The sequence below is a fragment of the Zonotrichia albicollis genome, chromosome 19, assembly GCF_047830755.1.
Source record: "Zonotrichia albicollis isolate bZonAlb1 chromosome 19, bZonAlb1.hap1, whole genome shotgun sequence".
Classification (NCBI taxonomy): domain Eukaryota; kingdom Metazoa; phylum Chordata; class Aves; order Passeriformes; family Passerellidae; genus Zonotrichia; species Zonotrichia albicollis.
The window spans coordinates 9,067,502-9,084,348 of NC_133837.1; the positions used below are offsets into that span (position 1 = coordinate 9,067,502).

A 16,847-nucleotide genomic window follows, 5' to 3' on the forward strand; every position below is an offset into this window, starting at 1 on the left:
ACTCAGAGGCAGCACCACGGAGAGCCCGCCTAACCCGAGCGCGCACGGAGCGCACCTGCAGGGCAGGGACGTCCCGAGAACCGGCCGGGAGCCCCGAGCCCGCTCCCCCGGCCCCGCAGGCTCGGCGGGCCCGGCCCCGGGGCGGAGCGGGGCGGGCCGGACGGGGGCAGTGCCCGGCCGGGGCTTGAGCCCGCCCGGCCGTCCGCCCGGCCGGGGATGGCGGCGCCGCCGGAGCTGGAGGGAGCGGCGGGGATGGCGGCGCCGCCGGAGCTGGAGGCAGCGGCGGGGATGGCGGCGCCGCCGGAGGCGCAGGAGGCGCTGTCGCGGGGCTTCTCGGAGGAGCAGTTTGGGGCCGCCTGCCGGGAGCTGGACCAGCCGGCGCCGGCCGCGGCGGGGCCCTGGCAGCTCCTGGTGGAGACCATGGGCGTGCGGATCTACCGGCTGTACCACCAGGTGGGCGGGCTCCGGCTGCCAGCCCGGGGGTGGCGGGGACGCGGGCGGTGGTGATGGGGATGCGGTTCCCGCACGACCCGGCCGGCAGCCGCGGGTTCCCCGCACAGGCCTGGGCTCGGTTTCTCCAGGCTCGCAGAAAGCCGCTTTCCGGGTAATGCCATTAAGTGCTGATGAGAAAGCTGCGGGGCCGCAGTGACCCCGCGGAAGCGAGCTTGGGAGCAGCTGGATGGGGAACTCCGGGGGTTCCGTGTGCCACCCTCCCCAGCCCCCTCGGACGGGGTTGTGCTCAGGGGAGCATGTCCCCGAACATCCCGAGCCCGTCCGTGTCACAGCATCCTCTCTCCAGGAGCCCGCCCCCCTTCCTGCCTCTCTCCAGACCACACTGATTTCCCACCCTTTGCCCTCTAAAATCAGGAGGTAGTTCAGAAAGGGTTGGAATGAAATTCTTCCCTTTTGGGGTGACTAACTTCTTTAAAGAACTTCCATGGTTTAGGAACTGACTTGTGATTGACAGTGTCTTCATTCTGACAGGGATTTAGTATTCAATACTGACTTCTAAATCGATATTTAAATATATATATAAATATCCTGGTTTTTAACTGAGTGATCATAGTTTCCTCTCAGCTCCTTCTGGACTTAATGCTGTTCTTTGCACGACAATTTTGTATTTGTATTCTGAGAAATTATTTCTGACATGGTAATGTTAGAAAAAACCAGAAAGCATACAGGGCTCTGCTAAAGTCACAATGGGGTGGGGAAAGCCTCTTTAAAAAAAGCATCCCTTCACAGACCTTGGAATTTTCTTCAGTGATAAATAGTCCCTGTTGACAGTGTGGATGTGGTGACTGGCAATGGCAAGGGGAGCTTATCAGTCAGTGCACACAGCTGGGTGAGACTGGGGTGCCTGCCAGGTATCCATGCAAGGATCAGTGAGTTGCTTTAGTTCAGGGTGCTGGGGGTGTTCCTGCTGGAGGGGATGAAGTAGAGGCTTTAGGATTAGAGCTCAACCCAGAGCTGTAAATGCATTGTGCTATGGATGAAGGCAAAGGAATTTTGGGAAGCTGGATTTAGCCAGGCTCATGGGAGCAGGGAAGCCCCGGCTCACTGCAGTGGCTGTGCTGCTGTTGTATGAATGCAGCTGGTGAGATGGAAAGCAGCTCAGGCTTCTCCTCCTCATCCTTTTGTGCTTTTATGCAGAGGGACTGTAGAGCTAAAAGGACTATTTGAAACTAAAAATGCCTATTTACAGGTGCTGTAATTTTTATTGTAGTGTATGATGCCCCTCGTTTGGGCTGGATGGACAGACTGCAAAGGATGTGAGGGACCTTTTCAGGTCCAATCTTGTGACTAGGAAATAAATCTACTGTTTTGTCTTTCAGTTGCTTCAGATTGCTGCAAGAGAAGATGAAGTCTAGAAGTAGGGTCTTTGTTTAAAGTTGTTACTGGAAAAATTAGCTTTTAGCACTTACTGAACTGCAACTCCCCTGCAGCAACAGTACTCCAGGAAGCTGAAAGCAGCAATTATTCTTCCTGTTGCCTTCTCTTTTTGCCTTGTCTTTCCACCTTCTCTGCAGGCTGCAGAAATAGATCTGGGCCTTCCTGCTCAGTGCTGCATTCCAGCCAAGCTGATTGACTCTCCTGATGACATGCCTCTGAAAAATGGAAACGTTTCACTCTTGTTTTAACCTTCTTACTGTAAATTGCTGGTTTTCTTGTGAGAATAAAAATGTTGATGCCTCTTAGAAAGATGATGAGTGTGTGGGGTTACACAGATGCTGAATAGTTCAGGTTTGAAGCTGGTGATTGGTGCTTCAGGGAAGGCACAGTGAAGATGAGTAGCTTAAGCTTCTTGCTCACATTACTGTTTTCTTGTACTTCGAATCTTCATCTTCTGGAGTTGATTTGTGAAGGCAAGGTAAAGAAGAAAAGAATGTTGTATAAGCCTTCTTTTCCTTTCCTTAGGAATGCTTTGATTTGATTTCTCCACTATATATTTGAAATACTCTCCTTGTTTTAATTTAGTCCTGAACTGTCATTGTTTTAAAGTAGTCCTGAACTCGTACTAACAATGGTACAAACATTGCTCCATAGGCACAGATGGAATTACCATATGTTGAAAGTAACATTAAACAGGAGATATCCTGCACCCCACCCCTTCAGTGCATACAGCTTTCTGAAAGAAAATAGCTGATAAATATTCAAGGCAGATATGAGTGCATTTGATGTAAGCATGGACATTGTAAAGCATTCTTTATCCCAGCCTGATGTGTAAGCAGAACTAACTTGCCACAAGAATTTAATGCTTCTGGTAAACCTCAGTGTGGGCAGGATTCAGTCCACACTGACCACTGGAGCTGAAGAGGGGACTGTGTTTGTGAAGAAACGTGCTCCCTCTGGAACTCCTGCTGAAGTAAAAGGGTACTGGTGTAAGGGAAGGAACAGCCATTGTGCAGGGCAGGTCAGCCTGGCTGCATTTACACTTTCATGTATAGATCAAAAAGTCGAGAGGTTAAAGACTGAATCTTATATTGTTTTCTGAGCAGTTGCTTTCACAGCTCTTGAGCATATTTGTAATTTGTGCCCCACCTAACTTCCTTGAGCTGTTCTCCCTGATGCAGAGTACTTCCCTTTCCTGTGTGACTTTTCCTCTCTTCATTCTGTTTCCACAGCAATCAGGACTTTATGAATATAAAATCTTTGGTGGTCTTGCTGACATTCCCCCAAAACTGTGTGCTGATGTCTACATGGACTTGGATTTCAGAAAAAAGTGGGATCAGTATGTTAAAGGTAAGCTCATCTAGGCAGTGTAAAAGCACGCTGGAATCCACATTAATTCTTCCCACTAAAACTTTCTTCAAAGATATTTTGGGTCAGACTTAAATATCTTTTGGGATAAGGTTGCACTCTGCAAATACACAAGTAAACACTGATATGGAATCTCTAATGTCTCAACAGTATTTCCTCTGGAATGAATTCTTTCCATGTTGGTTAAAAGCATATGATTGGCATCACTGGTTATGCTGGAGCACTTGTAACTTCTACTTGTAATGCTTGGGTTAAATTTTAGTAGATGTCTTGCGGAGAAATGGGGTGGTACCTTTTGTGCATCTTTGCACAGGGCAGGGGAGCAGTGCATCATGGAATTGCAGGTTGGAAGGGACTTCTGGGATCATCTGGTCCAAACTTCCTTGGTGAGAGCACAGTCAAGACAAGACAGCCCCGCACCCTGTTCAGCTGAGTCTTAAAATTTGTCCTTGGGGAGATTATTTTAAAGGCTAATGTCATTATGAACATTTTTCCTCAGGCCTCCACCAGTTTGATGTATGATGGAATATCTTTTCCTGAAAGCATGGGTTGTTCTTGGCACCTTTTACAGTCAGGAATGGGTGTATCGAGAGTGAATGGCTTTTACAGAGAAAGGAATAACTAATTTAGTTAAATTTATTAAATGTTATCTTTGAAAAGGGCATTAAACTTGGATATCCATATGGTGCTAAAACATCCTAAGTCAGCAGTAACAAGGTAAGGGTGCAGCTGATGTAGGTATCTAGGAATCCATTTATTTTAAAGATGGGGAGCATTTTCTTTTTAAGCCTGTGCTTGAAGTCAGAGCAGGCCAGTAAAACTGAGAAGTGGTCTGAGTGTTTTGCTGAGCAAAGAGCAGTGTTAAAAACCAAAGACTTGTTAAATGTTGTGCTTGTAAGGTTTAGGACAGGTCCAGGGTGAATGATTGCTGATAATGCCAATGGCTGCATTGATACAGAGACCCATAAATTTAATTCATGTCAGTATTGGGCAAATTTAAGGAGCAGTGTCTTCATGAAGAAGTGTTAATTGTCAAAACGCTCAGTAGCTTTCTTGTAGCAAAAGCCATTTTGCCATTAATGAAACAGAGTCAGAGTGGGACTCAGCTTTATTGTATTGGATGTAAAAATACTCTGTTGAGTTACTTCAGTAGTCTTTAAGTGCATTTAGGAGAAATGAATGCTTCTTAAATAAACACTTTTTTTTCTTAATTCCTTCATAGAGAAAAGAAAGGAAGCTGCTGGGGGAAGCTACACCCTTAAACTAAAAACTAGATAATGTTGCAGAGCTGACATTTATGTCCTTGTTGATCATGGTTTGTTCATCTCTTAATTTATACTTGTGCTGGTGCTTTAAGTCCAGCATTTCACAGAAATTAACTCTTAGAGGGCTTAAATATAACGTAAGGCTTTCCTTCCTACTTAAAAATTGACACAAGCCCACCTGTTTTTTGGGATGATACACATGATGAAAGTGCTAGCCAATGTTTTAAATGTAACCCCAGTTCAACTTGGGTTTTTTCTTTCACATTTGGGAAGAAACCCCAGAAAACTTCCATTGAGAGCCTTCTTGCTCTTGGTGTTACTGTTTTTATTCCTTGGTGCTCTTACAGCCATGCAAGTGGCAGTCCAAAGGAGAATTCTCTGCTGAACATTGAAATAAAAACCTGATCAGAGCAGAAGGAGCTGCCTTTTTAGCTGAAAAGGCAACTGCTTCTGCATGCTCCTGAATATCCACAGCATGTGGACACCCTGGGGCCGGGTTTGTGCTGCAGCTGCCAGCTCAGCAGGGAAGTTGTGACTGAGGTACCACGTGCTTCTGTGGCATGGTGCAAAATGGTTGGGCCTGAGCAATACTGAAACTGGCTGGTCCTGATTGCAGCACCTTCCTGACTGAGATCAGACTTCCCAACCATTTCACAGTGATAACTGACTGTTGAAGCAGTAAGTGCTGCTGTCCCTATTATGGATGGAACAGACTTGTGATCTCTTGTAGTGATGCTAAATGAAATCAGATTATTATTAAATGCACTATATTCTGGTTTGAAGTGAATGCAGGTGGGATGTGGTTTATGTATTGTAGTTTTTTTGCTGTGTTTGCAAAAATACACAGGTAAATGAGATAGCTAATAAGAGTTGTATTGGGGTCTTTATAACAGTGTCATGGTGCATTTGTAAAAGGAAATCTCTGTGCTTAGGAGTGAAAGCTAAGTGAATAATCCAATGCTCCAGTGACCTCTGGTGGAAAACATAAATGTTGTGGGTTATTACAACACCAGGTGCATCCAGTGCTGCTCCAGCTGGAGAAGAGGAGAAGCTGTTTCTGTGGGTGACAGCTGATCTGCAGGGCATGCCAACAGAATCCTGGTTTGGAATAGTATATAGGGAAAGAATCTCCCATCTGGGGCACTGTTCTTGCCTTGTCAGTGAGATTATTGGTTTATTCTGGCGTCACTTCCGAAAACCTGGCTCTGGAGGATATAGAGCACCTCAGGCACAACTCTGCTGCAAAGGAAGAAGAGACCCCTGTGAGTGTGGAGGTGAAGCACCTTTCTGGATCCCACTGTCCTTTACTGCAGACCCTGAGCCAGCCCTGGCTCAGCCCCAGGGCTCATCAGGTTCCATTGCTGCCTCAGGGAAGGAAGCTGTGCTGTAGATAGGTTTCCAAACTCGATTGTGTGGTTTGATAAGAACTAATTTTTCTCCTTCAGACTACTCTCCAACTGAGTCACTGCCATGTTTTAGGCACTATTCTTAGGTTACTTTTTTTTCATATTCTGCTGCCTTCTGATTTGAGTTTCCAGGCAGACTGAAGGTGGTGTAATGAAGGCTCATGAACTGCTCAGGATTCTAGTTTGCTGTTGCATGTATGTACTGCTGTGAAATTCCTGACAGCTTTTCCAAAATTCATAAATCCTAATGTAAGATGTCTTCAGGTGTTAGAAAGCTGCACTCATCCTAGTTCCATGTTAATTCAGTATAATTTACAAGGGTGCTGACATGCCTGTGAAAAAGCACATTGTACTCGTGACTTAGACTTGTGCAGAACATGCACAGATGAGGAAAAAGCTTTGAGATGGAAAAGCTTTGAATGAGCAAACTGTTGGAAAAGGAATTTGACTCTGTTGCCCTCAGAATTGTTCTCATTTTATGGTCTGGGGTTTCTGGATTTTTTTTTTTTTTTTTTTTTTTGGTTTTTGGTTTTTGGTTTTTTTTCCACCAATTAATCCAATGGCCAAAGAAAAACAGGCTACCTATTTTTGTGTATTTGATTCCTGAACAATCCTGGTACAGAACATCTTAATGTCTCTTACTGCTAAAATCCTACACACCTATCAATTTTGACATCAGGGTTGCATGTAAAATGTGTTCATGTCAGAAATCTGAGCAGTTCTTGATGCCATCTATATTTCTGTTGCAGTAGAAATTAAAAATATCTAACAGTTGTCTTCTTCTTTCAACCGTAGAACTGTATGAGGAAACATATGATGGTGAAAAAGTAATCTACTGGGAAGTGAAGTACCCTTTTCCTCTCTCAAACAGAGATGTATCCTTTCAAGTTTTTGTTCCTCTTGCAGTTTCTGCTACTTGGCCATCCAGGAATCCAAGCATTGAACTGATTCCATCACTGGGCTGCACTGATCTAAGATCTTGCAGTCCTCGTGTTAAATGAGTATATGTGGCATGAAGAGGAGCGTGGGTGCCTCTTCCCACACAGAGCTAGAGCTCCCATAGCTGAATTACTGCTCTGCAGGATTGAGTCCTGTAGGGACACGAGAAAGAACTTGAAGGAGGGGCTGTTTGTGATGGAACTCACTTGTCAGCTCCTCATCCCTCCAAGTGACATTGTTTTGACGTGGCTCCTCAACTTGCAGTGCAGTATGTCTATATCCGGGAGAGCCGGGAGATGGATGTGCAGGGGAGGAAGATCTGGGTTGTGTTGGCAAAAAGTGTGGCTGTTCCTCAGTGCCCTGAGAAGCCTGGTATTATCAGAGTTAAGAGCTATAAACAAAGCCTGGTAATTGAAAGTGATGGCAAGGCTGGAAGTAAAGGTAAGAGGTCAAGAAAATGTGTGGCAAGTCGTGTAGGCAGGGAGTGTATATATTAGCAAAACACACAAAGAGGGGAACTGGAAATTTTAAGCCAAGGTTTCCTTTAAAATGAATGAAACCTTTGGAAATGTCCAGTGCAGTGCACTAGTGTGAAGAATCTTTTTATGTAGCAGTTGGGCTGGGTGGTTAAGAATAGTCCACTGGCCACTTCCTTCTGCCCTCCCATCCCACCCGCAGTCTGTGCTGCTTTTCCTGCCAGACAGTTCAGCTGGGGAGACACTGCTGCAATTTTCTTAACTCAGCAATGATTCAAGTACTGTGTTTGACAGATGTATAGATGAAAGGGTTTGCCTAGAGCTTGACTTCTGTCTGAGATTAGTCTTTTAAAGACAGTCTCATTTTATAAGACAGGGTGCCAAAAATGGTTTACAGTAATCAAAGTGCCTGTTGTGGCTCTGTCAGCTTCCCAGAGGTTAACAGAGAATGCCTGTATTTACTTCACATTTCACTTCAGGACCAGTTGGATTTTTTGTGCAGAATTGAGAGTAGAACTGTTGTAGTTGGTGCTTCAGGATGCACTGACAGCTTCTGCCACAGTGTGTTAGAGCTGAGGCCCAGGTCACTGGTATCTGGTAACTTCTCTCTCCTCTCTAGTCTATATGTACTACTTCGATAATCCTGGTGGCATGATTCCAACCTGGCTGGTCAACTGGGCTGCCAAGGTAAGGAAAGGATGCACATAATGATCTTTGGCTAATCTGTTTCAAGCAGTGAATTCACTGCAGTCATACCCATCTTCTGTGTTTTGGGCAAAATTATTTTTTTCTGGAACAGACATATCAGTGTTCCTAGCTTTTACACCATCCCATGTTTTCTGTCTCACTATTGTATGCTCTCATGACAATAGTCTTAATTAATTTACTTATTTCAATTCCTGTCAAATTCCTTTGGTTTTTCAACCAGGCAGGTAAATTTCTGCATCAAACTCCAAATTATCTGTGTTTCAGAGAATATATGAATAGCCTTAAGACAAGCAAACTTCAGTAATGCAGTTTATTCCCAAAATATTCAAAGAATGGCTTAATGCTATGTACCAGATCTTAGACTTCATCTTAGAAAATTGGGTATTAGATCTTAGAACTGTATCTGTTTGATGTCCTTGATCTATATAAAGGAAATGCTCATTTTGCTTATAGTTTTTATTGGTTTCATTATGCAAGAATAACTTTTCTGCCTTTCTCTTTACAGAGTGGTGTGCCTGCTTTCTTGAAGGATATACAAAAAGCTTGCCTTAATTATTCTAAGACACATGGGTGTTGAAATTGATTTGAATCATTTAATTCCTAGATCTCTGCTCTTACAGGAGCAGATGTATATATACTGAATATATACTATTTATATATTACACTGGATGAAATCTACCTCTAATATTGGAAAGAATTCTATTTTATTTTGAGTTATGCCTTGAGTTTTATTACATTTTTTTTCGACTGAAGAGCTGGCCACTGGCAAAGTAGCACCAATATCAACTGCAGCTTTTGAAAATACTCAAGTTTTACCTTGTTCCCCATGCTTTGCTTATGCTGGTGGTCAGGTATCAACTAGAGGAGTTCTGTGCTGGATATGTTACATCCTTGCACAAGAAACAACAATCTTACCAGAAAAATGTCTGAACTTGGACTTATCTGCATGTGTTATGCCTGGATCTGCTTTTGCTACCCAAGTTTGTAATTCTTAAACTCTCTGCCTGATATAAACCTAAAAAATGCTGAGGAATGAGGTAAATTACTAGAAATGTGCAATAGGAAGTCTGTGTTGCTAAGCTCCCTTAAATCCAGCTGTAAAAAGATCAAGCCTAAAGCCTTGCATTCACAGCTCCATACTTCTGCATGAAATGTAAAAACTTTTATTTGTGTCCAGCTGGAAGGAAAACAGACTTCTTGCATGTCTGATATAAGGGGAACAAGTTTTATCTCCAGAGTCAGTAGCCTTATCTATAAAGCAGCTTGGACACCAGCTTGAAACTGGAGGTAATTTTAAACTGGGTGCTTGCCAGTAAATGTGGATGAGCTTGATGTGGAACTTGGGCTTGCTTGCATTTTTAAATTTAATGCTGATATAAAGAATGGATGGTGACACACTAAAAGCTTAACTGAGCAGGAAATTAAATTTCCAGCACCTTTTCTGGGGGTGGAGTGGGGGGAGGAGGGACAGGGAGTGCATAAAGGAATGAGAGGACACCATTCTCAGGGATTTAAAATATTCAACATTTTTCCTAAATCTAATCCTGTTTCTGAATAAGTCTGGTAATGGAGTAGCTTTGTGTTGTAAAAAATAAACAATTGAAATGATGCATTTACACCTTGTGTGACTATTTCCAATAAATCATTATTTTGTCCATGTAATGTTCTTGTTCTGTCTCCATGGTTTAGGAGTTCCACGCTGGGCAGGTCACACATGACAGGCTGATACTGTGAGCTGCCTTACTGTTAAAGGATTTTGAAAGAATAAGTTGGATTAGAACTAAGCAGGATTCTTGTGTTCTGCCAGCAATTCAGGCATTTTTCAATGTGTTTGACCTGGAGACTGTCACTGGATTGGATATTACAGTGTTACACAACATGATATAACAAAATTATAAAAGGAGGATGAATCTTCCTGGAACAATGATGCAGACTAATTAATTTGCAGGTTTTTCTGAACAAAACTGACCTCTGTGCCACAGCAGTCCAAAACTTTCCTGTAATTGTAAACCTACCTTAAAATTTGAGTTGAAATGTTTATAAGCAACGTGTACCTAGTGAGCTGAGTATGTGCACAGAGATGAATCATGTATAAAATAGGTCACTTTTTCATTCTTTTTCTCCAGGCAATCTAATTTTGTTTAGTCTTTAAGGAAGTGAAAGCAGGAGGAAGACTGAAAGCATTTTATAATCATGAATTCACTTTGTCTTAGGCTGGGTATCCCTGTGTGTGCAGTGTGCTGAGACACTGGGGCTGAGAGCTCAGGGGGCTGAATGGCTGCATTGTCAATCCTGCTGAAAATTGGATTTCCTGCAGACCCTGCACTGAGCATGCAGAATACACTGCCTTTGCTCACATATCCATGCTGAAGCCATTGCACAGGCAGCTTCTTGTGCTAGACACAACTTTCTAAATTAAAACGCGTTTGATTAAACAGCAGATACTAAACCCAGCTTTTCCACTGTTTACAAGCAACTAAGCAATGATGTGAGATGAAAGCAACATCAGATCTTGTCTTAAGTTCCCTGTGGGCTTTTAAAGTAACATAAATATGCAGTGACGCTTCAGTTTAAGTCTGGGTTACTACACCCATCTTGTACTACTAGGGAAGAAAAGTTCCAGCCTGTGTGATGAGGGTTTGTATCTGCATGGAAGATTGTGACTAAAAAGAGTTGGTATTTTCAGTCTTTGGATGTAAAGACATTCTTAAATCATTTTAGAGCATTATTAATGGCTGATTAAATATTGATCTTTCATAAATTACACATGTGTCATGTGAGCCTACCTGGATAGCTTGAGCAGGAATTTACCTGCAGGGAAAGTTGTTAAGTCACCATGCATTATGAATTCTGGTGTACAGGGTTATGAAACATGAAACCCCTTCTCATGCTATTTGTTCATGTAGCACCTTGAAGTTGGTTTTGTTTCACCAGCTTGCCTAAAACTGGAGTGCAAAGTTAGTTCTTTTAGTGATCTGTTGTAAGGAAATGATTGTTTGAATAAAAAAGGAATGAACATTTCTGTTAGGTGATGACTGAGCCTCTCATCTTCTCTATCCCACCCCAGTTAACAGATTGGGAGGTATCACACTACAGATTAACAGGGACTAATGAAGTTTCTCAGCAGCCAAATAGAATTAGAAAAATGCTGTAGTTTCAGTCAACAAACAGGCATCTGCTCCAAAGTGCAATATCAGAGTTTGCATAAATCATAATGAGCTTTGGATCTATTCTCATACAGAACTTCTGTTGTAAATTTAGCAGCTCTTAGTGAAACATGTTTTGGCATGTTCTCCACAGAAAGAAGTGATGGTTTTTTTGGAATGATTGGTTTCCCCATCCCCTGTTTCCATAAGGAATGATGCTGTAACAAAATGAATATAAATCATTCTTCCATAATGTGTTCCAGCCATTCAACTCCATTCTTTCCATGCAATCTCTCTGTAAAATGAATGTATTTGAGTTGGAAGGTAAAGTAAGGCAAAGATTCTCAGTAACCCAAAGTCAACACAGAGAATGATGTTAGATTCACAGTCACTGGAGCTGCCTCTTAGAAGATAAAGATGTGCAAAGGGAAACACAAATTAGTACCTGTAATATTAAGATTTAAGTGAGTTTGCCTTTATCTGTACTCTCTGTATTTCCTGCAAATTCCAATATTTTTCTAAGGCCTGTTTCAGCTCTGGAGGCAAAAGAGATTATGTGATGTACTGTAAGAATCAGGTTTAGCTCCAAGCTTAATTGTCCTATCATTCTTCATGTATGTAAGAAACCCATGAGAATTAATCATGTTCTTCCTAGGATGACAAGTTTGGGATTGAAGCAGTTCTTCTACAACACATAAGGCCAAGGGCTCCTCTGTTCTGTGACCAGAGGCCTGCTGTGAAGTTACAAGGCTCACTGCATTTCTGCATATTTTGGAAATTTTAAGTCTTTTCCTGTTTCGATCACTCGGAGCCATGGGGAGTTTGGCTTTTATTATTCCTGGTGCATATACATGTCTTCCAAAGCATGATAGAAATTGTGTGTAATTGCCTGGAAATAGACATTTCACATACAGCTGCAACTTGGAGTTATATTTTAAGAGTGGATTTTAAATATTATTTTTATTGAGACCAGGCTACTGCTGTGCATTTTAAAGTAAATGTGTTTTCTCAGCACGGAAGCCATAGAATCGATTTGTGCATTTGAGTGGACCTCACAAGAGGCCAGAATTGCCTGGCCAACCATTAACCCTGTGGAAGGCTCATGATGCTGTTCAACTATTCAAATGAAAACAAACAGTAGGAACATGCCTTCAGCAGGAAATTACTGTGACACTAGAAGGGCCTATTGTCTCAGAGTGTGCGGTGGGCATGTGTACGAGTACATGGCCTTCCACTGATTTTTTTTTTCTTGTAACATGGGAATAAACTGACCCTTGATAACATTTAAGGTGTGGTTCTAAGAACCATGAAGCTGAAAGCATTACCGCTGGATAATGAGCTTGATAAATTCACTACAATGACAATCAAGCATTTAGAAAAACAACTTTTAAATCCATTTGGAACAAGTTAGAGAATAAGGATAAAGAAGTAATCTGAGGATCTTTTAAGGGCTTTCCTCAAAGACAGGCCTAGAAGTACCTGCCAGGTCACCAAATACAATTTTAGGCATCACATAATATAAGTCCTTCCCTTGCATAAAGTATGTTTCACAATTTTGTGCTTAAGCCATCCTCTCTTTCAGACTTGTAATTCTGTATGCTCAATATCTTTCCTAGTAAGTTTGTTGTGAAAATATGACTTGTGTAGAGAACTTGTATTTTGCTCTTTTTTTAGTAATGTTTTTTAGTGGCCAGTAGATATCAGAATGTTTTATGCCAAAATAAAAAAAGTTTTTCTCAGTGATGATAATCAGCAATTAAACAAATTGCTTTGAGAGACTCTGAAATCTCTGGTTTTGGAGATCTCAGAGCTGAAGTGGACAAGGCCCCTGGAAATTTATCTGACCTTGAAATAAGAGGCAGCCTCAAATTTGTTGCTGCTCTGGTCATCATTTGGCTGGATGATGAGATGATCCTGTATGTCCCTTCCAAGCTGAATTATTACAAGATTTTCAATATTAATAAATGTAGGAGATTACAGTGTGAATCCTTCTGAGAAGGCAGCATTATTTTCTTTCCAAATGCTGTTATTTAACAGACTGACTTCCAATGAGATACAATGAGACACAAAAGTGTATGAAAAGCCTACAATCAAAATCTGTATTAAAAACAGGTACATAGATATTTTTGGCAAGATAGTTTTTGGAAGCTGCTTTGTTGCTTTAATTTCTTATTGTAACTAAAATTATTGGTATGAAGTCAGTGAAAAATCTGAGAAATTTAAGCTACATTAAATGAAGGCAGATTTTCTGAATTTTTGTTAGTGAAACAATATCATAATAAGCATTACATTACATTACATAAGCAGTAACATTATTGAGTGAGAGCATGGTGCCTAAGTTTGGAAAAGGACAGCAAGAGCAGACAAACTGAGGCTGAGCTGCACACTGCCAGAAATGTTACTGGTGCCATTTGTTAGTGCTCATTTCCTGCTGCATCCCGCAGCTGCAGATCATACCTGAAAGGGTAAAAGCTGGGAAAGGGCCAACTGGGCAAGGTTGAGATGTAATCAAAGAGAAGATAAAATGCCGATTTAGAATATCTAAGAATTCCATGATGATTCTGTAGTTTTACCTTAACTATCAAGGCAGTATTTTTATAGACAGCATGCTAAGCTAAATAGCACTCACAATATTTTAGCCTTATACATTGTGGACTCTCTTTTTGTCAGATGGGAATCTATATTCAATCACATTTAATTAAAATTAAATTCATATTAAAGGATATTTACTATTAGTAAGTAGACTCTTCTTCTCCAGATCTGGTGCTTATTACCAGCCCAATTCAATATTTAGCAACAGAAGAAGAACAAATCTTTGTGTTGATCCCATCGTGGACTTTCTTCTCCCCAGCCCAATGATGGATATTTCCAATTGACATTTACTGCTGAATGCCATGTCCTTTACTGTCACATGTCTTCCCCTTTCCCTTCCCCTTTCAATCCTGTGTCAACATTTGGGATGAGCCCAAATCCCAGTGTGTGACCCGACCTGGTGACATCGTAGCCCCCTGAGCTGCCAACCTGGCCCTGCTTCCTGCTCCAGAGAGGAGCACAAACAGCCCTCCCAAGGATCATCTGCTGCCCAGATATTATCTTTATCTCTGTTGCTGCTTGTCCATTTTAATGTACTATAAAAATCTTGCATGGATTCACAAACAGCCCTCTCAAGGATCATCTGCTGCCCAGATATTATCTTTATCTCTGTTGCTGCTTGTCCATTTTAATGTGTTATAAAAATCTTGCATGGATTCTTGGTTGCCTTCCCAAAATATGTGTTTGGATCTGTGGATCTGTACTTATTGGGGAATAGGAATTATATCTTTCGGTATTTGTAACTGTTGAAATTAAGAAAAATGAGGGGGAAGGATGAAAGTCACACTGAAAACACAGTAGTAAATATGAAATTATGTTGGTCAGTGTTAAGCAGGGCAAGAGCATTCTGAAAACAAACTATGTTTTTTGTTTAAAATTATGTAATTAAATATATCCAGTATATTTTATAATAAAATCTTCAATTTAAACAACAGGGCAGTTTTTCGGGGGCATTAGTCTCTTTTTTTTATTTAGCAGAGACATGTTTTGAAATATGCAAATTGCATGTTTTCATTTTCTGGGCCAAATAATGAAGGAACACAAATGTTGGCCAGAGTCCCCAGAAACGGGACTATTTTCTAATTTGTAAAGCTGCAAAACTGTGTTAGTTTAGCACAGTGGCACTACTGGAAACATCAAGTTCTTAGGGCATTTTAGATAAGATAGCTTCGACTTCTGCTGTTTCCTGTTTTCTCCTCATATTTTGAAAGGTAAAAAAAAAAAAATAATAATCTGCATTGCTCCACCCTTGCCTTGCAGAGAGGCTCTAACTCAAATATTTTGTTTGGGAGTAAGTTTGTTTACAGCTGCAAATAAGGAGAAAAACAAAAAAAGTTCTTTTTGAACTGCTCAGAATGGCAGTTTCAGTAAAACACCTTCAGTGCTTTCCCAGCAGAGATCAAAGGAATGAAATCCCAGAGGGCTTGGACATTGGGGTCTATTTTTGGTAGTGAAACATCCACACAGTTCCTCTGCTTTACTGGGGACATCAGAGGAAATTGCAAATGCTGTAGAAGCTTATTCTGATGTCACAGGCTTTTGGGTGGGTTAAAAGGACAAATACTGAGCCTTTCACTTTGGATTCCTCTTTGTTAGCTGCTGCTTATCAAGCAAAATGGTGTTTTTGTCTACCTCACCTTCATTGTCCCACAAACAGCAATTACTTTTTTCAAGTATTGGGGAAATCTGTAATACAGTAAAATACATGAATAAATAAGTTTTCATTTTTCACTTGGTTTTAAAACATACATTAAAGATAGTTATTTCATTTGTTTCAAATGGGAAAAGCTTAAATATTTTGTATTTAAGCTTTTCCTACCTCATTTTCTTCCCATTTTTCACTTACTAATTACTAAAAATAAAGTGGAGCTAGAGAAGGATGCTAAGAAAGGTACAGCAGTGAGGAAAATAAATCTTCCAATTTGGGCAGAAAATGGGCACAATGCTCCAACTGTCATTGAAAAATGAGGGAAAAACTATTTTTACTTTTGTGAAATAATTTAACATTTTTCAGCTCATTTTCGACTGCTGCAGAACAGTTCATACTCTGGATAAAACAGAGGCAAAGTGTTAAACTTGCAGAAGGAAATAACCCTTTCCTCCTCTCCCAGCTGTGTGGCATGGGCAGAACCTGAGCCTCATCCCCTCTCACACTGTTTAAGAGTTCCAACACTGGCTTTGCTCCACATCTCTGCTTCCCTCTCAGCAGATCCTTTAGCAGAATCCTGGCCCTTTTCCCCTGGGTGGATTCTGCCTGTGTTGAAGGGTGGCTGTACAGCACAGTCAGAAATATCCATCTCTTCCAAGTGTTGATGATGCTGCTGGAACACCCCAGTTTGGGAACCAAAGGGGCACTGCAGGATAGAAATAAATATATTTAGTATTATCCTAAATTTGGTTTCAGAGAGCAAACCACTGTCTGAACAGGGAATACAATCATTCCTTAATGGACTTCAGGCAGCAGATACTGATCATTTGAGGATGCTGGCAAACAAACCCGCTGTGTTCTGATGCAGTGGGTGATGTTGTAAATTGGCAGCCTCGTTGTCTTACAGCATGACCTTGCATCTGCAGCCTGGTGAGTCAGCTGGCAGCAGGATCCCTGGCTCTGGAATGTGGCAGAGGGGAAGGAAAGCAAAAATACCTCGGCACAGAAAGGCATGCATGGGAATTAACTGAGGGCGAAGCAGCACCTGGAAAAGGGCAGCAAATAGAGCTTAGTAGTGAGGAAAGACTGCAGGAAACTGGGCACCCAAACACAGGAGAGCCAGGAAGGAATATCAAAGCATTTGCAAAGGGGCACAGGTGCCATGTGACAAAGGGCACCACCGGGCACACAGCCCTCACTGCTCTGTGCAGGGACAACAGGAGCAAGGTAGACACAGTATCTTTTCTCTTTTTTTTATCTGAAAAGTCACATCAGCATTTGGTTTCCTTTTTCCTGATACTTTCCTGATGTTTCATGTAGCTTTGGAAAAACACCAGAAAAAAATTGAAAAGACAAATTTCATTTACCTATAAAAAATAACCATTTTCCTAAATTGTGCTATTCACAGA

General features: G+C 41.6%; 1 protein-coding gene across 1 annotated transcript; it reads left to right on the plus strand.

Annotated features, from left to right (window-relative positions):
• PCTP (phosphatidylcholine transfer protein) lies at positions 1-14,671 on the plus strand. The gene is made up of 6 exons (XM_074554950.1): positions 1-453; positions 3,123-3,240; positions 6,725-6,804; positions 7,138-7,309; positions 7,964-8,031; positions 8,558-14,671. Exons 1-6 carry the CDS (start codon positions 217-219, stop codon positions 8,627-8,629), a joined length of 747 nt encoding a protein of 248 aa, XP_074411051.1. The 5' UTR covers positions 1-216; the 3' UTR covers positions 8,630-14,671.
• Positions 14,672-16,847: the final 2,176 nt, after the last annotated feature.